The 26,083-nt window shown below is 36.8% G+C and overlaps 1 protein-coding gene across 4 annotated transcripts; it reads left to right on the top strand.

Annotated features, from left to right (window-relative positions):
- The first annotated feature begins 1,364 nt into the window (after window positions 1–1,364).
- Window positions 1,365–25,526, top strand: UBA3 (ubiquitin like modifier activating enzyme 3). 4 transcript variants are annotated; one of them, XM_082346217.1, is made up of 18 exons: window positions 1,365–1,450; window positions 1,637–1,678; window positions 3,547–3,667; window positions 5,027–5,107; window positions 9,075–9,157; window positions 11,848–11,928; window positions 15,956–15,999; window positions 16,353–16,417; window positions 16,727–16,882; window positions 18,109–18,211; window positions 18,348–18,461; window positions 21,804–21,857; window positions 22,703–22,739; window positions 22,825–22,906; window positions 23,631–23,731; window positions 23,847–23,910; window positions 23,999–24,053; window positions 24,733–25,526. In XM_082346217.1, the coding sequence occupies exons 1-18, from the start codon at window positions 1,431–1,433 to the stop codon at window positions 24,819–24,821; spliced, it is 1,392 nt and encodes a 463-aa protein (XP_082202343.1). In that variant the 5' UTR covers window positions 1,365–1,430; the 3' UTR covers window positions 24,822–25,526. The 4 variants fall into 4 exon arrangements, with proteins under 4 accessions (XP_082202343.1, XP_082202345.1, XP_082202346.1 ...); XM_082346219.1 differs by lacking the exon at window positions 21,804–21,857; XM_082346218.1 differs by lacking the exon at window positions 1,637–1,678 and having other exon boundaries at window positions 1,373–1,450.
- Window positions 25,527–26,083: the final 557 nt, after the last annotated feature.

Raw genomic sequence — 26,083 nt, forward strand, 5'->3', positions numbered from 1 at the left:
CCCAAGGCACAAGCAGGGCCAGATGCCTTTGCAGACCTCTTCCTGGGCCAGCCCCTTTCTGTTCATGGTGGGCCTCAGCTTCCTCCTCACGAAGTATGTGGGTTTGGACTATGTGATCTCCAAGGCGCCCTTTGGTTTTTACCATTTGAGGGGGTTGTGATGCTCACTGCCACTAATGGAAAGGTCTCCTAAAAGTAGCATTGCTGGGGACCCAGCACACATGAGCCTGTTTTGAAAAAGAACCTTAGTAGTTTCCATCTGCGGAGGAGTCTAGGCAAAAATAGAGGTTTCTTAGTTGATGTTGAGACATGTGACCTGGAGAGAGGCTGGTGTTTCCTGTTAAGTACTGTGGACTGTGAACTCTATCCCTCCGTTTACTGCCTGGCGCTGACTTTCAGCTCAATGAACACTATTGACTTAAACCTGATTGGGGGATAATAAAGGACAAAGAGGAGATTAAATATCATAATTTATTAATAGCAGCTACATTTACTGTGTGCCTATCAGGCTTTATGCATTCATTCCACTTCAGTGGTTCTGAAGCTTTATTTTGCACAGAATCATCCGAAGCTTAGTAGAAGGTTGGGGGTGGGGCCTGAAAATTTGCATTTGTAACAAGTTCTCTAATGATGCTGATGTGGCTGATCAGGGTTTATATTTTGAAAACACTATGGATTTCATTTAATTCCAGTCTTACAAGGTGAACATTATCATCCCCAGTTTACAAATGAAGACAGAAGTGCCCAAGGTCTCATAGTTAATCAGTGGAGAGTTAAGGATTTAAACTGTTCCTTCTGACTGTAAATCTCATTCTTGTCCCACTCCAAGAAAGGAGATATATATATATATATATATATATATATGCGCACACAAGTATTTTTGAACATGGTTGTTTTTCTGTATCCAGCCATCCAAACAAGCACACGCATGCACGTGCGGGGACACACATATACACACACACACACTCACACACACACACACACACACACACACACACACACCTATCTATCTACCTACATATCTACCTATCTCTGACTCTGGAAGAAAGTATTCCAAAATTCTATCACTATTTATCTTTAGGTGATGAGATGCTTTGCATATACATAAATTGTATAAACAAATAATGTAGTATAAACAAATAGTGTATTACGTCTGTATTCTCACACAGCATAACATTATACACTAGTTTTCTCTAATTAAGTGTATTTAATCAAGATTTTAATTACAAAGATGTCTTTGAAGCCACGGGAGCCTGGCACAGGCAGCCCCACCAACCCCGCCTCCTCCCCCCTCCTTCCCCGCCCCTCTTTGTCGTCCCCGCCCCTTCACCGGCCCCGCCCCCTTTGCCGGCCCCGCCTTCTCCCTCCCAGCCTCGCCCCGCCCCTTCGCTCCTCCCGCGTGGGGGTGCCTGGGAAGAGGCGGAGAACAATATGGCGGATGGCGAGGAGCCGTAAGTACCCGGGCTCTGCAGGCGCCCCGGGCCGGGCTGGGTTGTGAGAGAGCGCGGCGGTGGGCGGTCGTCGCCTCCACCCGGGGTCCCCCCCACCCTCCGCCCCGTCCCCTCGCCCCTCATCCCCTCGCGGCGCCCAGTGTGTAGCGTGATGCTGACCCTTCTTTTATTCTCTCTTTCTTTTAGGGAGAAGAAAAGAAGGAGAATAGAGGAGCTGCTGGCTGAGAAGTTAGTGCTGCCGGGAGGCCGGGGCCCTCTCCGGGGACCCCCGCCTCCCCCCACCCCAGGCCTAGGGGACCAGCCGCAGCGGGCCCGGGGGGCTGGGAGGGGGGCACCCGGAGCGCAGGCTGCGCCGCCTCATCCCCCGACCCCCGCCCGCAGCCCCAGGGGCCCGGCGGGCCCTCCTGGTCTCTGTTTCGGGCGGGCGCCGGGTCCGAGTAGCGCGCACAGATCCCGCGCCGGCCCGCCGGGGTGCTTGACCTAAAGGGCTTGCGGAAGGACCCTTGCGCCCCCCTCTTCCTCCATCCCAAATTGTCAGAGCCGTGACCTTGTGAGAAGGGAACCTTACTAAAACACATAAAACGGACACTAGGCCGTTTTGGGTCTTTCGTAAACATTGAAACAATAGTATTAATTGCAAACTTTTTATGAGAACTTTATGTCAGGTATTGTACTAAGCACTTCAGTCATTTGTGCAAAATCATTGGCTCTTAAAGGAGAGTGTTGACTCCAAAGAGCTTATTTTCTCCGTTAATTACACACCCTATTTCATATCAGATGCTTAGTTTTGTGCAGGTGAGACAGGTTTAAACGAAGTGTTTTCCATCCTGGGCAACACCACATATTTTTTTTTCCTCCTTTCATGGGAGGGGAAGAAAGTACTCTTGCAGTGGGCGTGGTGAGTTAGTATTAATTTCTGGGCCAATTCCCAGTAGCAGGGCCTTAGAGTCTTTACGTATCTCCCTCAGAAAGTTGAATTTCAATTGCAAGAGGACTTGGAACAAGTTTAGTTTCACATTTCTTATCACCTTTCATTTCCTTTCCACTTTAAAATGACAGCCACAATTTGAATATTTACTATATACCACGTATCGTACTAAAACCTCTATGTGGATTATCTCTTTATCCTCATTCTGACCTTAAGAAATAGGTACAAACAAGCTACAGATAAGGTTTATGACTGTTAAGTAATCTGCTCAAGGTCAAAATGCTATTAATTGTGGAACCAAACCCAGCTGTGACATCAAAACCTATGGTCTTTATTGCTAGGCAATACTTGGTCCCTTTTGTAAAAATTGGATATACTAATATGTTTGAAGGTAGAAATTGTGGGATTATAGGAAATTTGAAAATTAAAAATAATCACAACGAACATGAGTCTTGGCAATGAGTAGAAAATACATGTATTTTGTTAAGAGGAGTCCCTCGTTACTCAATTGTATGTTCTAAAAGATTTCTAGATGGTAATGCCTATCTGTGGCATAATTATAACCTAAAACATTCTTTGTGTTTAGTGGCAACAGAAACCACTTCATAGTCCTAAGAGATTCTTCTTTGAAAATTAGGACCTCTCAGAGAAAAATGTGTGAAAGTTCCTCTCATGAAAAATAATCTTTAAGTCTCACCTTTCAGACTTGGAAAGGACACATGAATTGTGTTAGATGTCAAGCATTAGGATTCTGGAAGTGGAGGGTTTTTTTGGATTTTGTTTTTCCTTGTAGCTTATATATCCTGTTCCAAGTGTGTTCATAGAACAGATTGGGCAGTTTGCAGTGATCTTTAGTAAATTACAAATGTTTAGAAAGCCCATTTCTCACCGACTGACCAGTATCCCAAGTTTGATCTTAGGTTGTTTTAGGAACCCAGAAACATGTCGACTGACTTATTTCCTCAAACATGTGCAGTTCTTACCTTTAAATAAACTGTATAATAGCAAGAAAAGACATTAAAAGCTTAAGCATAACCACATGGAACATTATCCTTTTTATTTGAGCAGGTCTGGTGTGGTTACCTTTTCATTTGGGGAAACCTTAATAGTTGTAGGTGTGGCTTTTTCATACTGATCTTTGCAGCTGAATTTACTGTGTTCTGTGCAGAATGGCTGTTGATGGTGGGTGTGGGGACACTGGAGACTGGGAAGGTCGCTGGAACCATGTAAAGAAGTTCCTCGAGCGATCTGGACCCTTCACACACCCTGATTTCGAACCGAGCACTGAAGTGAGAAACGTTTATTTTTAAATAACTCCTCTAATAGTTTTATGTTTCAAAAACAATAAAATGCTTCCTTTTTAATTTACTCTTATAATAAAAATACTAATAAAATTGTGTAAGTTATCTTGAAATACTAAATGGAATATTTGCAACTGATTTTATTTGAATGACTAATATTTGAGTTGTTTTCACATTTCTCATGTAATATGTTGAAAATTTTCAAGAGTAAAATGACTTCGTAACCTCTTAAGTTATACTTCACTTAAAATTCCAGTTTAAAATTACTTTTGAGACACACCTTTTTAGCCCTGCTATGAGAAATTTAATTTTCACAGGAATATAGATGTGCTTGTTTAAATTTTGAAGTTTATTTGAAATGAGCATCTTTGCTTAGAATTGAATATAATTAATTGCATGTTAAAAAAGTATAAAAAATATGTGACTGCTGTATAATAGAGGAATAGAATTTGGAACTGGTAGTGTCTGACTTAAAGCAAATGTTCAGTTAGAAACAACTTGTTTTTTATTACAAGGTAGGAAATATTCCTTTACAGTAAATTTTACAGTAAATTTTTGTCCTTTTGTATTGATGAAGAGATGTTTTGAAATAGAAGTATTGTGCTGCTCCTGAAATTAAGGTTCAGACTCTTGGGTTTGACTCATTGTCTTATCTGAATAACTTTTCTTTCCTTGAATCTTGGACAGAATTGACAGTATTCTCCATTTCTTTGGATAATCCAACATATTTTCTTGTGCTTCTGAATTTTTTTTTTTTTTTGGCCTCATAATTTAAGATACTTCTGTTCAGTGGTTGTTTCTGCTGATAGGCAATATTCTAAGAGCTTTGTCTGTTTTTTCTTCCTGTCATCTCATGTTTTGTAAGTTTAACCCACTGTATTCAAAAGCAGCTATTATTGTTCTTGCCTTTTTTTTTTTTAAAGACCTCTAAACACCTTGTGCAGTGCTTGATCTTCAGTTCTTATAATTTTTACACTTTTCTATTTTTAAGAAGTCAGATAAATAATTTATTTTGATGCTTTCCATCCCTTTCAAAATTAAAAAAAAAAAGACAGCTCTTAACTAGGCGTAGTTTTTCTTGTTAGAAATACCGTTTTTAATTTCATACAATAAAAGTCAATTTAAAAACATTAAAGTTGGAACTCTCAGAAATTGTTAGGGTTATAGAATTTCTGGTTCTACTTTGTTCATAAGTTTAATATAATTTATTAACTACAGAGGCTGTTCTTTATCGTCAGTTGCATTTTTCATGGAAACCTCAGAAGCTATTTTATGGTTTGTTGCTTTATTGATGGTACTTATGGTTTTTATCAACTAGATTTTAATATGCCTTTTCATTCTTTACAGTCTCTCCAGTTTTTGTTAGATACGTGTAAAGTTCTAGTCATTGGAGCTGGCGGCTTAGGATGTGAGCTCCTGAAAAATCTGGTAATATTAATATGTAATATGAATTTTTTTCTTTATGATAATTAAACCTTTTTCCTTTTCTGTCATTTCTTTGTTATGATTGTTAACCATTTCTCCTGAGCCTTTGTTAGATAAGTTTAGCAGGTCAAATTCCAGATAGTAATTAAAATGATGATGTAACTTAACTTTTTAAGCCCTAAAGTCCTCGGCTATAAAGTTGTTAATAGAAATTCTTACTTCTCTTTTCTTCTCTGCTTTTTATCCAACAAATCTTTGTGCTTCCTCTTGCAAAGAGCTCATTAATTCAGTGAAGTAAATAACAAAACTGGTAACTTGTATTTAACATGTAATTTCAAAGAATTTATTATCTCTTTTGTCCCTGAAAATAACCCACTTAGGTGGATAGGACACTGTCTCATTTTATATAGAGGGAGACACAGGTTCAGGGATGTTAAATGACAAGTTTTTTCTGGATTATGGTGATGTGCCTGGAATCCAATCCAGGCCATCAGTTCTTAGTCAGGTGTTTCACTGAACCGTTAAGTCATTACATGATCTAATCATACAGTAATTTTTTTAAGACCATGTGGTAGTATACCCATAAAATTTGGGTGAGCTAAACCTTTTTCTTTTTTTTGGTCAATCTGTTTTAAATGACTGTTATCTTAAGAGAGGGTACTATCTAGTGAAGCTGTTTCTATGTACTGGTTGGAAATACATACTTTGTGACTTAATTAGTTTCACTGACTTTTTTTTATTAATTAATTTATATTTATTTTTGGCAGCATTGGGTCTCCGTTACTGTGTGCGGGCTTTCTCTAGTTGAGGCGAGCGGGGGCTACTCTTCGTTGCAGTGTGCGGGTTTCTCATAGCAGTGGCTTCTCTTGTTGTGCAGCACGGGCTCTAGGCATGCGGGATTCAGTAGTTGTGGTGCGTGGGCTCAGTAGTTGTGGCTCGCGGGCTCTAGAGCGCAGGCTCAGTAGTTGTGGCACACGGGCTTAGTTGCTCTGCGGCATGTGAGATCTTCCCGGACCAGAGCTCGAACCCCTGTCAATCCCCCTGCCAATGCAGGGGGATTCTTAACCACTGCGCCACCAGGGAAGTCCGTTTCATTGACTTCTGATAACTACAGCAGTAGCTCTTTACAAGACTATCAGTTTATTTAGCAAAAATGGATAAGGGAAGAATTGATGTGCAGCTGTTGTATGCCAGCCTTATGATTAGTATGTGGGAAAGTGGAAATGCTAGAGTAGGCTTCTTAGAAAATGAAGCAGGTAACAGCCAGATGAAGGACCTAAAATGTCAGCCTTGGGACCAAAGTTTAAATATAAACAGCCACATTAATTTTGCTGGGAAACACTAACATCACTCCGAGGGAGACTGCAAAAACTTAATACGCTTCATGGTAGTCAGTTATGCTGGGTTCTGTGGGCATTGTAAGCCATCATGATCTGTGTCCTTAATTTGAAATATCATTGGGAAGACAAGTCTCTCACAAAATAAACAGCAGCATGTATGATATGCTCTGTGATAGGGTGCCAAAATGACAGTACCTTATCAGACATAAATACCCTTGCAGTATGAGAACCAAAGGATTTATGGAGGACGGGCAGTGGTTTTGTATGCACAAATTGTGTGCACAAATCCCCTAAATAGTTAACTTTTTCCAAAGCTGTTATTTGCAAATGTGATAGATACCAGTTTTAAATGTAAAGTAATTGGAGATTAGATCTGAAGAGTAGTCATCCAGCAACTTTAGGAGTGGCCTTGTTATTTATTGCATTGTAATAACCTCTTACTCAAAAAAAGAAGAAAACTAAGTGTTTTCAGTTTTACCACTTGTTACTTTGCTTGTTTCACACATAAAAACAAAAGAGATATACATACATGTTTTTTCAATTGATTGTAAGCCCCCAAAGTCTCATTCTAAAAAAAAGGATATGACATTAATATTATTGATTGAGCAAATATTTATTCAGCCTCTTTCTCTGTATACCAGGTACTGTTTTAGATGCTAAAGTTACAGCATCGAACAAGACAGGTGTTTGTATTTGTGGGGCTTTTGCTTTAATGGAAGGGAAAAGACAAACTATGTAGTATGTCGGATGGTAATAAATGCTATGGAGAAAGGAAGGATGGAAGATATCAATATATAGCCTGGCAGGAAGGGAAAGGGTTCACAAAAAGGTGCTGTTTGAGCAAAAAGGTGAGCAAGAACATTCTAGGCAGAGGGAATATCAGGTGCAAAAGCTGTGAAGTGGGAGCATAACTGTTTATGTTCCAGGAGGGCAAGGAGGTCATTATAGCTGAAGCAGAAGTGAGGAAGGAGGGGCATTTTCTGGGAGGATATCAGAGATAATGGGAGGGGCTTGGAGTGAGTATCCCAAAAGGCTTGAGGTGCTACTGTAAGAAGTTTGCCTTTTACTCTGAGTCAGGAAGTCATTGGAGAGATTTAAGCAGATGAGTTGACTCGATCTGACTTTAACCTGGATCACTGTGGCTGATGTGTTGAGAACAGAGAAGGAAGCTGAGAGGCTGGTTAGAAGGTGCAGTCATCTAGGCAAGAGGTGAGAGTGACTTGGAACAGGATGGTAGTACTGCAGGTGGTGAGAGGTGGCCGGGTTATGGATGTGTTTTGAAGATGGAGTCAGCAGGATTTGCTGATGGATTGGTGTGGGACGTAAGAGAAGGGGAGGAGTCAAGGATGACGTGATAAGGTTTTTGCCCTGAGCAACTGGAAGGATGGAGTTGGCACTCACTAAAGTGAGGGGGGCTGGGCAAGAAACAGATTTGCTGGTTCTGGTGAGCAAGAATGATTGGCTTTGGTTTTGGAAACTGTAAAGTTTGAGATACCTGTTAGATGATGCTTTATCTTATGAGATTGTCTGAAATCACCAGAACTAATAAGCACAAGGGCACTCCAAATTCTGGCCAGTAAATTAGGAGTAAAACTCATGAGTGTGGTGAATGGGAAACCAATTTTTAAAAAGTGTTTACATTCTAATGAGTGGGGTGGCCAGGTGAAGAACGTGTTTTCAGGAAGGGAATTGATCCACACCCTGCCAAACACTTGAGATGGGTCATGTCAGAGAGTCTGAGAGCTGGTCATAGGAGGTGGCAATGTGGAGGTCACTGATGACCTGACAAGTGTGGTTTTTGGTGGAGTGATGGGAGTGAAAGCTTGTTTACAGCAAGTGCAAGAGAGGACTTTGAGAAAGAAAGTATGGGCAACTCTTTTGAGAGTTTCTTGCTATGAAGAGGGGCAGAAAAATGGGGAAATTATTGCCAAGTGATTCAATTTGATTACATAAGTAAACTGACCAAGACCAGCAAAGCATAATTGATTTTTGAGATCTATTTTTTTTTTAATCTTTTGCTTCTGCTGGTAAATTTGAACAGTGGTTGTACTGTTAAAATATGTGGCATTATCATGGAAACACAAGAGTTTGTTGCTTTTCTCTAGCTGTTGATTGCTTGCTCTTGACTCTACTTTTAAGATATTTCTTTTACATGTGCAGTGTATATACTTATGTGTGTGTGTGTGTTTATAATATAATCTTATAGTTATTTCTGAATGGCGGCATGCTTACGTAAACTAAGATAAAGCTTGTAGGAATTACTTTCAACAATATTCTGAAAAAGAATAGCAAATACAGTTAAGTAGTAAGACTAGTAAAATTAAAATATCTAGCAGCAGCAGCAGGAAAGCAACAAACTTTACAAACGTGTTTATGGGATTATGAAACAACTATAGAAATTTTGAGTTATTCTCTTTTGGATATGGACTATTTAAAACTGAGTAGTTATACTTTTTTGACCTTTACAAGAACCCTGAATTTTATATATCTTGTAAGACTCTTTAACCACTGAAAACGATTGTGCAGTATTTATTACTGAGAATTTGTAGATTTAAGACCATTGAAAAGAAATTTTAAAATTTCAGATGTGAGGAAACTTCTGCTTAATTGGATTTTTTTTATTCCCACAGGGCTTGTCTGGTTTTAGACAGATTCATGTTATAGACATGGACACTATAGATGTTTCCAATCTAAATAGGCAATTTTTATTTAGGTAAGTTTTAATATCTTATTTTAAAATTGTGATAATCATTTGAACTTGAGTACACTGCAGTTTAATAATTTTAAAAACCACTGAGAGGATAGCACTAATTTTATTAAGAAAATAAATACACTCCCATCTTAGGTAAAATTTTGCAGCAAAATTTTGGGCATTCTGGTGAAAGCAGTTTTGTAAGCAAATATATGTTTTTGTTGTTTTTAAAGAAATCTCCAAAAGGTGTATGTGATTTTGGGGTGATTGTGCCCTGAAGACAATGAGTGCAGCTCTTTTCCTTCTGTTGATTTCATAAGAGAACCATAACTATATATTAGGCCCTCGTGAGATATATTGGTGGGGACTTATGAGCCAAGATTTGAGTGGTGACTCTGGGGCAATGAAGTTGTGACAGAGTTTGAACTTTTTATAGAAGGTGAAAGAAAATGGTGAGTTAAGGAGAGAAAACCCAGGAGCAAGGGAAATGGAACAAAGAGGGATAATTACCTTAGGCATACATGACATACAGAAGGCAGTCTAAGAGCAGCTTGTTTGAAGTGACTTTAAAAACTGGAAGTAGGCCTTATATGCAGAAATGAGGAAAAGTTCATTAGTAAATTTTAGTATGTAGTATTTAGGGGCTTGAATGGCTTAGATAAATGTATCTATTTGTTAATCAAAGAATTATAGATACGGAGAGATAAGGACTTTTTTCTCTCTCTGGTGCTTATAGAGTACTGACAGAAAGCACTCAAATAGTCCTAGGTATGCAGGATGAGGTTAGGTTAGCAGAAAAAATAAAATTAAGTTTGTGGAAAATCTTAAAGAGATTGAAGGATGGGTTAAACTAAGTCAAGTTAATAAAGTATTGTAATTGTAGTGAACCCTACATTTAACTTTTAAGGTTTTTGTTTGTTTGTTTATTTTTTTAAACCTCGAAATTTCTCTCCTCTTGATAGAAAAAGTTTGTGGACCCTTTCCAGTCTGACAAATTTTTAGTGTATGACTGCTCTAAAAAAGACACCACTGATTGGGAGATTGGGATTGACATATATACACTAATATGTATAAAATGGATAACTAATAAGAACCTGCTGTATAAAAAAATAAATTAAATAAAATTCAAAAAAAAAAAAGGAAAGAAAAAGACACCACCAAATTGATTGGTCATTGATAATAGGCCATGCCCTTTAATTTCGGGCTGAAATAATGATTGAAGATCATAATGACAGTTAACATTTGTGGAGTGCTTAGGATATATTAAGTACTTTCTAAGCTCTTTATCTATATTACCTCTTTTAATCTCAGAGCAAACCCCAGGGTAGGTACTTGTTTTCCAGGTTAGGTAATTAGGCCACAGTGTCCTGCAAGGATGATGTATGTAAAAGGCCATTTTGCTCAAAGTGCAGTTTTTAGGTAGAGCAATCTAATCCCCTAATTCTGAAATGATAAAGTAGCAGTTCCCACAGAAACCATCTAGGAGTTCTTTTATTTGGGATCTATCATGAAAGCACATACAATGCACAACCTAAAAGATTCTTGAAACTCTATTTTATCATCTTTACACACCTAAACAGCTCTGTCCAGAGTAGTTGAATGCAGTACTGAAATCAAGTTGCTTGACTTATGCTAGAGCCTCTTCTATTGCAAGTTAGGACAAAGTCAGAATAAAACTCTTATCAGAAGTTTTGATTCAAAAAAGCATACTGCTTTATTAGAGAGGAGAAAATTGACCTGTTAAAGCATTTTTTTAATTCCAATTTTAAATAAAATATGATTTCTATTAGGCACATTGATTTTTTAATATTCGTTTATTTTTAAAGTGTTTACTCTGTGCTTAGTAGGAAGCAGTACAAAGAGGTAAGAATATGGTAACTTTCTTCCAGTTGTTCATAGTCTAGTATGATAGACCTATGTATATAACCAAAAATATGTTGTGAAAAAGTAGTAATGAAGAACTTGTTATGTATACATGAGGGAGTGATTTGTTTCTGTGAGGAGAATGAGGAAATATTAGGAAAGAAAATACCATTTGTACTGAGGTTAGAAGAGAGAATTCCTGTCCTTTCCTGTCTGTAGCTATGGTTATTATCTAGGAATGACCTTTTGAGGTCTTTTAATTTTTACCTTCTTGAAAATATTGGTAACATTTGCAATTTTAGATAATGCCTTTGGAATTAATTCCTTCAAAAACACGGTTATGCCTTCTTATGGGACACAAAAGTTACTACTTAATCAGCACACATGGGAAGAAGGGGATAAATGAACGTTCTTGCATCCCTAGGACCCCTCGAATTTATTTCAGCCAAGACCTGCATAGTAACACCTTGAAGTTCTGGGGTTCAGGGCAAATACTTGGAAATCTCGGGATCTGGGATAATTTTTTACATTGGGAAACACAATAGTGAGAAGTGGCTAGGAAACATGCTGTTATTATGCTTTATCTTAAAAAAAAGCACTGTTTATATTTTTACTTAAATACTTAATTAGACTTGTCAATACTTGTAAATACTTAATTTGGAATATCAACAAGGGTTGACATTCAGTGTTGAATGACTAAGTTTTCATCAGAAATACTTAGGTAAAAATATTCCTCTAAATAGCCTCCAAATAAACTCACCATGGATATTTTTATGTGTGAAAGTAGATTATGTAGATAATCTAGATTTATATTGTGAATGATAATTTAAATATAATTTTTCCTGTAGGCCTAAAGATGTTGGAAGACCTAAGGCTGAAGTTGCTGCAGAATTTCTAAATGACAGAGTTCCTAATTGCAATGTAGTTCCGTATCCTTTTGACAAATAAGTTACTTAATACTTAACTTTTTGAAGCTTTTTATTATTATTATTATCATTATACAAGAGCTATTTAACATAGAGAATACAGATAAGCAAAAGGAAAATAAGCAGCAGCAGTAAGCTTATTACTGTGATATCTGCTGGTAACACTTAATTTAATGTCCTACCAATCTTTTCTTTTTAAGGTTGTATAAATTTTATAAATGTAGCCAGTGCCATCATTTTTTTGCCTTATTGCCCTTAATTTCAGTTTCGGTTGCATATCTCCTCTACTAGACTCTGAGTCTGTACGCTGGATCCCATTAATCTTTATTTTAAATAAATTTATTTATTTGATTTTATTATTTATTTTTGGCTGCATTGGGTCTTCGTTGCTGCACACGGGCTTTCTCTAGTTGCGGTGAGCGGGGGCCACTCCTCGCCGTGGTGCGCAGGCTTCTCATTGCGGTGGCCTCTCCCATTGTGGAGCACGGGCTCTAGGCTCGCGGTCTTCAGTAGTTGTGGCATACGGGCTCAGCAGTTGTGGCTCACGGGCTCTAGAGCACAGGCTCGGCGGTTGTGGCACATGGGCCCAGCTGCTCCGCAGCATGTGGGATCTTCCCGGACCAGGGCTCGAACCTATGTCCCCTGCATCGGCAGGCGGATTTTTAACCACTGCACCACCAGGGAAGCCCCCCATTAATCTTTGTGACACCTTACCATAGCAGGCAAAGTAAAGAGTCAGTATATTATTAGTTAAATAGAAGGTGTGTCAGAGTAAATATATTTTTATAAGAAATATGTTTTAAAAAAGGACTGTTCACACTTTGTTGATTCCCATACCTTTAGATCCAGGGAACTTTTAGTATTTTATAGAAATTTAGGAAATGGGATTTGTTATGTTGGAAATACCACAGGATACAAAAATCAATTGTATTTCTCTATACTAGCAGTGAACACATGGAAAGTGAAATTTAAAATACAGTGCCATTTACAACCACTCAAAAAAAGGAGAAATACTTAGGTGCAAACTTAACAAAATAAGTATGGGTCTTGTGTGCTGAATACTGCAAAATGCTAATGAAGGAAATCAAAGGAGATCTAAATAATGGAAAGATACTCTATGTTCAGGAATTAGATGCTTCAGCATACTAAAGATGTCACTTCTCCCCAAATTTGTATACAAGTTTAACATAATTTCTATCAAAATTCCTGCAATTTTTTTTGTTTCTCCAGACGGGATTATTCTAAAGTTCATAGAGAAAGGCTAAGGAACACCTAAGATAATACTGAGAAAGAATAAAGTCGGAGGAATCACTAGCCAATTTCAAGAGTTATTATATAACTACAATAATCAAGACTGTAATATTTCCAGAGAGATAGACACAGATCAGCAGAACAGAATAGAGAAACCAGAAATAGCCATGTGCTAATATGGCCAATTTATACTCGACAAAGGTGCAAAAACAATTCACTGGAGGAAGGATAATCTCTTCACTAAATTCTGGTGGCAAAAAAATAAATCTCAAACATCAAAATTACAAAAATAAACTCAAAATGGATCATAAGTTTAAGTATAAAATGTAAAACTGCAGAACTTTGGAAGATAATATAGGAGAAAAATCTTTGGGACGTAGTGCTTGATGAAGAGTCCTTGGACCACATTAAAACATGATCCATAAAAGAAAAAAAATAGTAAATTGAACGTCATCAAAATTACGAACTTTTACTCTGGGAAGGATCTTGTTAAGAGGATGAACAGATAAGCTACACACTGGGAAATACTTAGGAAGTAGTTATCTGACAAAGGACTCATCAAGAATATATAAAGAACTTTCATAACTCAAAAGTAAAAAATAAACAGTGCAAATAGAAAATGGACAAAAAATATGAAGAGAGATTTTGCTAAAGAAGATAACAAAAAGCACATGAAAGATGTTCAGTATCACTAGCTATAAGAAATCCAAATTATCACAATGAGATATTACTACACACCTATTAGGGTAGCTGAAATAAAAAATAATAAATGCTGGCAAAGATACAGAAAAACTGGATTACTTGTACATTGCTGGTGGGAAATATAAAATGCTATAGCCATCTGGAAAATAGTTTGGCTATTTCTTAAAAATTTGAATATGTACTTTACATACGACTCAACACTTTCATTCCTGGGCATTTACCCTGGAGAAATGAGTACTAGGTCTACATAAAAACTTGTTCTCAGATGTTCATAGCAGCTATATTTGCAGTAGCCAAAAACTGGTAACAACCCAAACATCCGTCAATAGGTGAATTGTTAAACTGTGGTACAGTTAATACCGTATATACAATATACAATTATTGTACTCAGTACAATAATACTGAGCAGTAAAAAAGAACTAACTAATGAAATACAACTTGGTTGGATATCAAGAGCATTATGCTGAATGAAAAATGCCAGTCTTAACAGGTTATATTGTATGATTGCATTTTTATAGCCTTCTTCAAATGACAAAATTATGGAGATGGAGAACAAATTAATGATTGCCAGGGATTAGGCATGGTGGAAGGGATAGGTGTAACTATAAAGGGGTAGCAGGAGGGAGATATTTTTGGTGATGGTATAGTTGTTTATCTTAATTGTGGTGGTTACACAAATCTACATGTGTTTAAATGACAGAGCTTTACACACACACTGTACCTGTGTCACATTTGTGATTTTGATATTGTACTATAGTTATATACGATGTAACTGTTGGGGGAAACCAGGTGAAAGAAATACGGGACACCTGTGTACTATCTTTGCAAAAATAAAATTTAAAACTGCAAATTCAGGTCCTTATAGGGAGAAAGAGGGGGGAAAAAAAGTGTGCACACTCTTTGTCTACCCCCATTATTAAGATCTGGGAAACTGGGTATTTTGTGGAAATCCAGGAGGTGGGATTTCTTGGTCTGGCTCCTGCGTCTGCTATTTTTGTTCTTCCAGTGTTTGCTCTGGTTCTCTTTTGACCTTTTCTAGCTTTTCTAGCTGCAGCTTATGCCTCTTGTTTGCCTGGCATTCAAAAGGAATAGAGGTCTGAGTAGGTGAGGGCTAGAATTGAATGTATTTTTTATAACTTTATTTGTAGGCCAGAATAAAAAAATCTAGAGCAAACATGTATTGTCCCTCTTTTCTCCATTTTGCTTTCTAAAATATGTAGTGCATGATTTGTTTTAGGGGAGTGTAATTTATATGTTACTAAACAAATTTGCTTCATTAGAAAAATTAAAAAAAATTTTTTTTGGCATACATATGCTGTTCAAATGTTAACTACTATGATTCACACCCACAGCCAATTTTGAATGGGGTTCCCTTGGCACCCTCCAGGCTGGGGAAGACTGCAAATGTGATGTGGGTTGGGTAAAAAGAGAGTCTTGGAAAACTGAGTTAAACGAGAGAGGAAGAAAATTCATCTTTCCCCCCCTCCAAGGGAAAAAAACGAATAACAAATCATTAGCACCTGAAAAAGCTATTGGAAACATGTTTTCTAAAAATTAGCTTTGCAGTAACTTTTTTTAAAATTAACTATATCTGACATATAACACTATAAATTTAAGGTATACAGTGTGTTAATTTGTGCAGTAAATTAACTTCTAAAATCCCCTTTCTAAATGGGAACTATAATGTGCCTGTTCCCTTCACTAAACAAATGTTTATTGCCTCTCTACTTGGTGCTGGTGGTTGAAGGTACACATTCTGTTTTCCCAGGGCTTATGGTTTTATGTAAGAACTGAAGCAGAGTAGAACGTATAACAGAGACACAGTTACAATGATACAGAGGTTTGGAGAAGAGAGAAACTACTCTATGTGGTTACTGGAGAGTAGTGTTTAGAAAAAAGGTTTTTTATGGGGTGGGATTGTGTTCATTTTGTCAGATTCCTTGAATTCCACTGCTTTGAACATTGATGACTTATGTCTTATTTTAAATATACATTTATAATTTGATCCTTATGGAATTGTTGAATTCATTTTACAAGTTAAAAATTTAGCAGCTTAAGTTCCTTTACTTATGTTCAGACATTTCAACAAGATTCAGGATTTTAACGACACTTTCTATCGACGTAAGTTTTCCACTTGAAATTAAATTCTCACTAAATTCTTATTATTTTTTTAGTTGCTATTTGTTTGAAGATTGCTAGCTATTTGAAGGCTATTTCTTTATTTGCTTTCATTTCTTGGTGTTGGCTTTTCAGGAATGTTGTTAACTGAATAGAGAATGGCACCGTTTTAATTCTTAGTTGACACCATTAGGTGCATTTTTGTATGCTCTCTTGAGTAAGGATTAGTCAAGGACTAGAAGCTGTGTGTGTTTGTTTTATAGTGAAAAGTGGTTTTTTGTATGTTTCTTAGAAATTGTGAATTATTTTGTGCAGCAGCATTTTAAAAAACTTAACTTGCATTTTTTTTCTCGTAGAATTTCATATAATTGTATGTGGACTGGATTCTGTCATAGCCAGAAGATGGATAAATGGCATGCTGGTAAAGACTTAGTGTTTTTACAGTTCCCTGAAGTTCTTCCTGCTGCTCTTAACGTACTAAAAATGAGACTTTTGTGTCATATTTTTGAAAAATCAGAGTTTATTCAATTTTCAGTAATAGGTGTAGTTCACTGTTTATTGCCAGTCATTAATTTTCAGGTGAAGATGTAAATTGCTACTAATGTAATCCCTTGGTTTGTTATATTATTACTCAGTAATGTGATTAACTTACAGAATTACTAGATAGTATTTCCCTTTTTTTGAATTCTTATCCCCCTCTCCTTATAAGCCCTTCAAATAATTTTCCTAGATATCTCTTCTAAATTATGAAGATGGTGTATTAGATCCAAGCTCCATTGTCCCTTTGATAGATGGGGGGACAGAAGGTTTTAAAGGAAATGCCCGGGTGATTCTGCCTGGAATGACTGCTTGTGTTGAATGCACACTGGAACTGTACCCACCACAGGTAATCACAAAAGCACCCACATCTGTTTTATAGTATCTTGGGGTAGAATAAGGGTTGAATTATTAAGACTAGTCAATATTTAGGATTTTTTAAAAAATTTATTTATTTTTGGCTGCATTGGGTCTTTGTTGCTGCACGCGGGCTTTCTCTAGTTGTCCCGAGTGGGGGCTACTCTCTTCACTCCGGTGCGCGGGCTTCTCATTGTGGTGGCTTCTCTTGTTGCGGAGCACGGGCTCTAGGTGTGCAGGCTTCAGTAGTTGTGGCAAGCGAGCTCAGTAGTTGTGGCTCGCGGGCTCTAGAGCGCAGGCTCAGTAGTTGTGGCGCACGGGCTTAGTTGCTCTGCAGCACGTGGGATCTTCCCGGACCAGGGCTCGAACCCGTGTTCCCTGCATTGGCAGGCGGATTCTTAACCACTGTGCCACCAGGGAAGTCCTAGGATTTTTAATTAGGGGTCCACTGTGCCACCAGGGAAGCCCTAGGATTTTTAATTAGGGGTAACCATATTTTAAAAATCTTGCTAAGAAGAAAGATGATAAAATATGACATTTTGCTCTATTTGAGGAAAGATATAGACTGAATATCATCATTTTGATACTGTTCTCATAATTCATTTGTATTATTTTTTTATTTGGAGAGTAGAGATCAAGAGATCAATTACAAAGTTATATGTTGGGATAGAGCTGTAACCTATTTTCTTTTGCCTGTATTGTTTCAGGGAGATAAAGATACCAGGAATAAGAATGATATTTCTAAAGATGGAGCTCTTTAATCTGCATACCCACTTTAAAGGGCATTTAGAATTCTGATTTATAAATATAAATAACTTTATTAGTATCTACTTGGAATTGATTTAACTCTGTGAATTTGTTTTTATTTTGGCTAATTTTATATCTTCAGATATGAATATTAGGTAAACATAATAGAGTACTCATATTTGAGAATTTATTCAGCCCTTTCCTTCCCATGTTCTAACAAAGCTTAAATTTATATACTTTGTAAATGTAGGGCAAACCTATTTTTTTAGGCAGATCAACTTAAGTGAAGTGACTCAGATCCTCTGTGTTAGTTTCAGAAGCATTATTAATGGTATAAAATGTTTTGTTTCTGTAAGTGGAAGGCTAAAATGAATTATAAGAAAGTGTTACAAACTAGATCATAACTAGAAGTTACATTTTAAAGTAATTTCTTGTTTAAAATCCACTAAAAAAGGCAAACTGTGGTTTTAGGTTAATTTTCCTATGTGCACCATTGCGTCGATGCCCAGGCTACCAGAACACTGTATTGAATATGTAAGGATATTGCAGTGGCCTAAGGAGCAGCCTTTTGGAGGTAATAAACCTAATTTCATAATCCAGAATTACATAAAATGTTTGTCTATATCATTTATTTGGATAATTACATTAAAAATAAGTTGATTTATGTTTACATGTTTCTGTCTTCCCTTCCTTTTTTTCTCCTCTGACAGAAGGGGTTCCATTAGACGGGGATGATCCTGATCATATTCAGTGGATTTTCCAAAAATCCCTGGAGAGAGCATCACAATATAACATTAGGGGTATTACATATAGACTCACTCAAGGTAAGTTAGTGAATTGTCGTGAATTATGATCTTAGGATGATCCCTTTTTCAGGAGGTGGGATGCCTTGGGGGAAATAATTGATGTGATTTCAGATAGTACTGTCCATTTGGGATTCAGTAAAGGTGCCCCAAATTTGGTAGGAGGGAACTGAGTTCACTAGAATCCATACTACTTCTTAACTAGAAGGAATTTAATAAAATCATTAAATTTTATTCACTTAGGGTTGGAAGAGGCCCTAAGTCATCCAGGTCGAACCATTTATTCACTTCATCTTTTGCTGAAGAGCAATTTATCCCTTCCTGGGGCAGTCTATTTCACATTTGGACAGTATTGTTAAGACAATTCTTCTGTACGTTGAGCAGCAATCTCCATCTTTAGTGTGGTCTGAGTATTGTCCCAGAGTATGCCGTATATACATTTAATTCTCTTTTAAGTAATAGCCCTTAACGTATTGAACCCTCCAAATCGTTATCACTCCCATCAACCTTCCTAGTTCCTTTAACCCTTTGACATGTTTCATGACTCAAGTTCCCATCATGTTTTTTTCTAACCATATTTTAGTTATCCATACTTCTCTTAACTATCCAGGTGAGAATGCAGTGCTCTAGGATGGGTCGTATGATAAACTTCTGATCATTGATGTAGTCTTAGAGGAGAGCAGACTTTTTTAGTTTTTATTGTTGTTTACATTGATGCTCTACTTTTGATTCTTTCAGGTTACTGCCTGCTAAAATCTGGAAGTTTTCTCCACATATACAATTGCTAAGCCACATCTCCCTATTACAGATTTGGCAGTTATGGGGGGGGGGGTGGTAGTTTTTTCTTTTATACTCAAGTATAGGTCCTTATAAGTTTATTCTTAAATTCAGCCGGCTTTTCTCTCTTTATATATGTATATTCTTTTATGCCTGCCAACTTGTGTATTCTTTTTAGCTTCATATCACTTGTTGTTTTGATAATCATATCCTTTATCTCTTTTCCAAATAATTAATTAAAAATTTTAACAAGACTAAACTAGCTGAGAACAGACATCTGAATCATACTTCTGGTCAGGCCCTTTTAGATTTATCTCCTTCTGTTGATCATAGCTTCTTGAGTACCTCATGTTTCTTTGTCTTGTTCACAAGGATGTCATGAAAGACCTTTCCAGGTGCTCTCCAGAAGCCTATCCTCCACATTTCCTTGGGTTGCAAAGCTAGTCACAGTAACTAAATGACATAGTCTTGTGACTTGTCTCAGTGAACAATCATAATGCTCAGTTTTAGTGATCAGTGTTTCCTAATGTAGATACTCTCAGTTCACCCTTCCTAGAATTTTGTCCAAGATCGTCAAGTTCACCAGAAAGAGCTTTGTCTTTGTGAAAATCTGCCATTTCTCTCCTGTGATTATTTCCTTATGTTTACTAATGTTCTGGTTTGTCATTTGAAAATTCCATTCTTATACACTCCTTGTTGCTCTTACACACTCCTTGTTCCCCTCTTCTGACCTGCTTTGATCCCAAGCATGATCCCACCTTAGAGCTTTAATACTCCTGATCCTAACACCTGGAATGCTCTTCCTTGGATTCCCCTCAGGGTTGGCTGCTTATCCCTCAGGTATGAACTGCACCATTTCCTGATCATTCAACTGAAAATGACTTCTAAGCCATTCACTATTTTACCTTTTCATAATTGCTCAGAACTAATGGTAGCCTTGTTTTTCTATGCGAAGAATATTTCATACTTACACTCTGGTTCATCCCTGTTCTGGGGGCCTTTGCCCTTGGTGTTTACTCTACAGAATTGCTCTTTCCCCAGGTCATTGCATGGCTGGGTCTTTCTCATGGTTTAGATTTCAGCTCACATTATCACCTCCCCAAGGAGGTCTTCCCTGACCATCCAGTCTAATGGACTCCTCCATCACTGTAAGAACAGATAATTTTTTTTTACTGCTCCTCTGTTCAACACCTAGAACAGTGTCTGGCGTATAGTGCACATTTATTTGCTAATTGTTTGAATTAAAAAATGAATTCTCTTTGTCCTGATCAGGAACTATATAAACTCATTTCAATATGTAGTCTCATTTATCCTTCCATACCTTTTAGCAAGGTTTGGTGTGTGCTTCTCAGCCTGAGGATGGAGGGCCTTGACAAGGAGTACAGAAGCCAAATTGGAAGTGAAGTCCAGAGTTTTTGAAAAGGGGTGGGGGACAGGGGCGTATCTTTATCATTTTCACATTGCTTTTATTGGACAGTGTCTCTTCAACTCCTCCCTGTTTGTGACTACCTGTTCCTCCTTCCAGTACGTCCTGCTCTATGTGGTTCACTGGAGAGCTTCCAGTAATCATGAGGTTAGCTCCTCCCTATTTCTCCTTTCAGAATTAACTTTTTAAAACAGCTTTCCAAACTTAACTGCCTTCCTTTCACGCCTTCTTAGATATTTCCCTTTTTTTGAAGTTTTTAAAACCTGCCTACACCTGAAGTCTTGGGAACACATCTTTCAGGGCTCTCTCATGCTCTAAGATAATATGGCTACTTTTCTCTGAATTTTTGTTTTCTAAAATGAACAGTACAAATATAGTTACAGAATGTTTATTTTGTACTTAAAAAAAATGGTTTAAGGTGGGGCTTTGTTCATTCCTAATTTGTGGATACTGATATGAAAAATGTGGGGTAGAAATAGAGAACTACGTTTAATATTTTGTGTAGTCCATATTGTAGAGTGAAACAAAATGATTAGGCACAGTTTTTCTGTTTGTTTTAAATTTTTGTGAATAGAACAGCTATAACTATTAGATGAGGAAAAATTAGGTAACTGTTATTCTCCTACTTTATTTTACTCAAAGCTTACTGAGTATAGTATAGTATACTGTATCGGTTAAGATTTTGCACTTTAGGGCAGAGCTGGGTTCATATACCACCCCTATCACTTATGAGGTATATAGCTGTGGATGTTGTTAATTTCTCTCAACCTCATTTTCCTTATCTTTAAAATCAGAGTGATAAGACTAACATGATGTTATGAAAATTCCGTAATATTTTATTTAATCTTCATACTGTTCCTGGAACAAAATAAACACTCTAATTTTTAGCAGTTATTAATATATTATTGTCTCATCTTTATATGAAACAGTGTGAAGAATTTACTATTCTTTCCTACTGTAACTTGCTTAAGATTCTGAACATGATAGAAAATAATGTGAATGTGAAAGAAGGTTGTTTCAGTTAAGCTTAAGTCTATTTTCTGACCTGAAAGCCTGAAAAATCAACTTATGGAAAATGATATTAAATCATCATATTGTCTAATTTAAGATACCTACTTTTTAAAAGAAATGACCATATTTTAATCAGTATATTTTTTCAGGGGTAGTAAAACGAATCATTCCTGCAGTAGCTTCCACAAATGCAACCATTGCAGGTGAGGAAAAATGGCCACTACTTAATTTTGTTTTCTTTCCTTCAGGTTTTGATTCAATACCTAAATTGATATTTCTGCAGCTACTTGATCTCAGAAAACTGGTGTTCTGGGAATTTGATTATCTTCTTGGGTGGATGGTGGTATAATCAAGCTGTCCCCAAAACCACAAAACAAGCCATTGGACCCTGTATATATTTTTTCTTACATTATATCATAGATAAAGTGCTTTGTAGAAAGGGGACATTTTAGTGCCATTTCTTTTTAATCAGTATAACAGGCTGCACAGTAATCTGAAGAAGAGGGAGAAAAACATGAGGTGGTACTCTGTCATTTGGAGTATACAAAACAAATATTAAATGTTACTTTCTCAGTTTTTAAAAATAAGAGTGTTTATATATGTATTTTTCTATCTACTTATTTTGCTTTTTAAAATTTATTTATTTATTTTTGGCTGTGTTGGGTCTTCGTTTCTGTGCGAGGGCTTTCTCTAGTTGCGGTGAGCGGGGGCCACTCTTCACTGCAGTGCGCGGGCCTCTCACTATCGCGGCCTCTCTTATTGCGGAGCACAGGCTCCAGATGCGCAGGCTCAGTAGTTGTGGCTCACGGGCCTAGTTGCTCCGCGGCATGTGGGATCTTCCCAGCCCAGGGCTCGAACCCGTGTCCCCTGCATTGGCAGGCAGATTCTCAACCACTGCGCCACCAGGGAAGCCCTATCTACTTATTTTGTAATCAATAACCTTGTAAATTTATCTGTACTGATTTATAACTGACTTTTTAAAAAACTTCTAATTTTAAATGTCTAATTTTCATTGAGTTAAAGCACCTTTATTTTCTCTCCGCTTTAGCTGTGTGTGCCACTGAGGTTTTTAAAATAGCCACAAGGTAATGGGTTTCATTTTTAATATATTTGTAAATCTGTGTTTTGATCTGGCTCAATTACATAAGAATGAACATTTTTTCATTACAGTGCATATATTCCCCTTAATAATTACTTGGTATTCAATGATGTAGATGGACTGTACACGTACACATTTGAAGCAGAGAGAAAGGTTAGTAATAGTATACTAATGAAAACTTTTTTGATCATGCATATTTTTATTTTTAATTAATTAATTAATTATTTTAAAAAATTTATTTATTTTTGGCTGTGTTGGGTCTTCACTGCTGTGCACGGGCCTTCTCTAGTTGCCACAAGCAGGGGCTGCTCTTCATTGTGGTGCATGGGCCTCTCATTGCGCCGGCTTCTCTTGTTGCAGAGCACAGGCTCTAGGCGCCCGGGCTTCAGTAGTTTTGGCACGTGGGCTCAGTAGTTGTGGCTTGCAGGCTCTAGAGCGCACGCTCAGTAGTTGTGGTGTACGGGCTTAGTTGTTCCGTGGCATGTGGGATCTTCCCGGACCAGGGCTCAAAACCGTGTCCCCTGCATTGGCAGGCGGATTCTTAACCACTGCGCCACCAGGGAAGTCCCTGATTTTTAAATATTAATTACTGGCTGGAAATGTGAATGAAATTGCCCACACCCTTTCTAAGTATTTTCTAGCTTCCAGAACCCTACTTACTGATATATCTTTTGTAATACTGTATCCTGAAATAAATACTGTATAGCAAAATAATTTAGGAAAAATGGCCCTTTAGGAAAAGCAGGTTTTAAAACATAAAAATTTGTTCATAGGGAATATGCATGATTATAAAACAACTTGATTTTCATTTCATCATTATAAAGAGACTGTTATTGGTACATGTGCCACTGTGATTTGTGTTTTATTTTATATCTAGGAAAACTGCCCAGCTTGTAGCCAGCTTCCTCAAAACATTCAGTTTTCTCCATCAGCTAAACTGCAGGAGGTTTTGGATTATCTAACCAATAGTGCTTCTCTGTAAGTGTTCAAGACTTTTGTTATGTTGTAGAAGAATTTTTGTGACTTAAAAACTTTAAAAACTAGGATTGTTTTTTAAAAAGTGGTCTTTGATTTTTTTTTTCTTATAATTTAGGCAGATGAAATCTCCAGCTATCACAGCCACATTAGAGGGAAAAAATAGAACACTTTACTTACAGGTGATCAGTGTTCAGTTTTTATTTTTTCCCACAAAATTATATTAAAAGTTTAATTTCACTTAATGTGCTTTACATTATTGTTTTCTAGTCAGTAACCTCTATTGAAGAACGAACAAGGCCAAATCTCTCCAAGACATTGAAAGGTATTTTAAATGAGTATATTTACTAATACTAATCAATTTCTTTTTTTTTCCAGTAAAAGTAATAAATGCTTCTTCTAGATTTGCTCTTAATGCTTTTAAATGGTGCTACCATCCTACTTATATCTTTAGCAACATTAATAGCGTTTATTGCTCTTTTAGTAGAATATTAAAAAATCTCTAGGAAATCAAATATAATACTACCTTGATTAAATAAAGAGAACTGAATTTTGATGTTTATCTAGCCCATGATTCTTTTTTTTTTTTTTTTAATTTTTTTTTTAAGTACATATATTTTTTTAATTAATTAATTAATTATTTTATTTTTGGCTGCGTTGGGTCTTCGCTTCTGTGCGAGGGCTTTCTCTAGTTGTGGCAAGTGGGGGCCACTCTTCATCGCGGTGCGCAGGCCTCTCACTATTACGGCCTCTCTTGTTGCGGAGCACAGGCTCCAGACGCACAGGCTCAGTAGTTGTGGCTCACGGGCCCAGTCACTCCGCGGCATGTGGGATCTTCCCAGACCAGGGCTCGAACCTGTGTCCCCTGCATTGGCAGGCGGATTCTCAACCACTGCGCCACCAGGGAAGCCCCTAGCCCATGATTCTTTATAGTTTGTATATGTGTGTATTATCTATTTTGTTGAGTTTTTTTGCTTGGGTTAATTGTACTTTTTTTCTTTTAGAATTGGGACTCGTTGATGGGCAAGAACTGGCAGTTGCTGATGTCACTACACCACAGACTGTACTATTCAAACTTCATTTTACTTCTTAAGGAAAAGAAATCTGCACATAATAGAAAACTCATGAAAATATACTTCATGGATGCTAAGAAATTTAATAGATGTCATTTTTAGCATTAGTGTTGCTGGAATTTGACTTTTTTTTATATAATGAGCCACTGTTTTTTAACTTTATAACTTTCCCTTGAAGACAGAATTTCGGGGTTGGTGCTTGTCAGCATTTTCATTAGTAATATGGAAAATGGTGCCTGGAGAGAGAGATTATGAGAAAATATATTGCTTCTTTTAGAGGAGGAGGCAAACACCCTCTTGTATATGAATTTTGTTATGGTCAAAGAATGCATTCTTCAGTTTTCATTTGAGCGCCCACATATACAAAAAATGTCCCTTTTAAAAAATAAGAAAATTAAGTTTTAAATAACATTAAATACTACAACCTGACGTCTAGAGCATACTGAACATAGCCTACTTCTTGCTTGATCTAATATTCACTTAATTGTGGCTGTCCAAATGAATATTATTGCAAAAGTTATCTTGTCCGTAATAATTTGTAAATGGTGTTATAGCTGAATACCTGTGCATGGAAATGGGAAGTATTTTCGTGTGTTTACTTGCAGTGCCATAGAGGCCAGTATGCCCAACATTAAAGCCAAGATATGGATGTTTAAAAGAATTTAATGTTTAAACAGTTATCACTGATGCTTTCACACTATTTATTAATAAAATCATATATTGTCTATTTTTCTCACTGAAATTTTTTAAAGTATATTAAGGATAGTAAGTAGTTCTGTAGTAAGGTAGAAATAATTTTTAAATATGTAGCAGATTTACTAATACGAAAATTTTATGGTACTTGAATTAATACTTTAGCCACAATAAGTATCTACTGATTTAATTTTCTCTAACATAATAAGGTAATGAAATGGAATGACTATATTTTTATATTAACGCCTCTTAAAATGCTTTTTTCCCCCTCCTAAAAGACTAAGGCTTAAAACAAAATTAAGTATAAATACTGAAAATGAGTTTTAGTATCATAGTGTGGGAACATGTCGTACATGTTCTTTGTTTTTGACTTGGATGGCAGCTTTCTATTTAAAAGCTTTATGATTACATGTCACTGGGTTAAATTTTCATTTATTTTTATTTCTAGCTCTATATTGACGAATAATTTGTTTCATTATAAAATCATATGGCATAAATGTATATGCTTTCCTTAAAAAGTTACAGATTCAGTTTACAGGTGCTACAATAATTCTCCAAGTAACCTTGTGAGAAGGTGATAATATCTTCA

This window comes from Balaenoptera borealis, assembly GCF_965194805.1.
Source record: "Balaenoptera borealis genome assembly, chromosome: 12".
NCBI classification, from domain to species: Eukaryota; Metazoa; Chordata; class Mammalia; order Artiodactyla; family Balaenopteridae; genus Balaenoptera; species Balaenoptera borealis.

Bases quoted from the DNA above. Each gene is read 5' to 3' on its own strand.
- UBA3 (XM_082346217.1), top strand. From the start codon at position 1,431: ATGGCGGATGGCGAGGAGCC. The intron at 18,212-18,347 runs GTAATAAACCTA...CTCCTCTGACAG, and splicing joins TAAGGAGCAGCCTTTTGGAG to AAGGGGTTCCATTAGACGGG. The intron at 22,907-23,630 runs GTTAGTAATAGT...TTTTATATCTAG, and splicing joins CATTTGAAGCAGAGAGAAAG to GAAAACTGCCCAGCTTGTAG.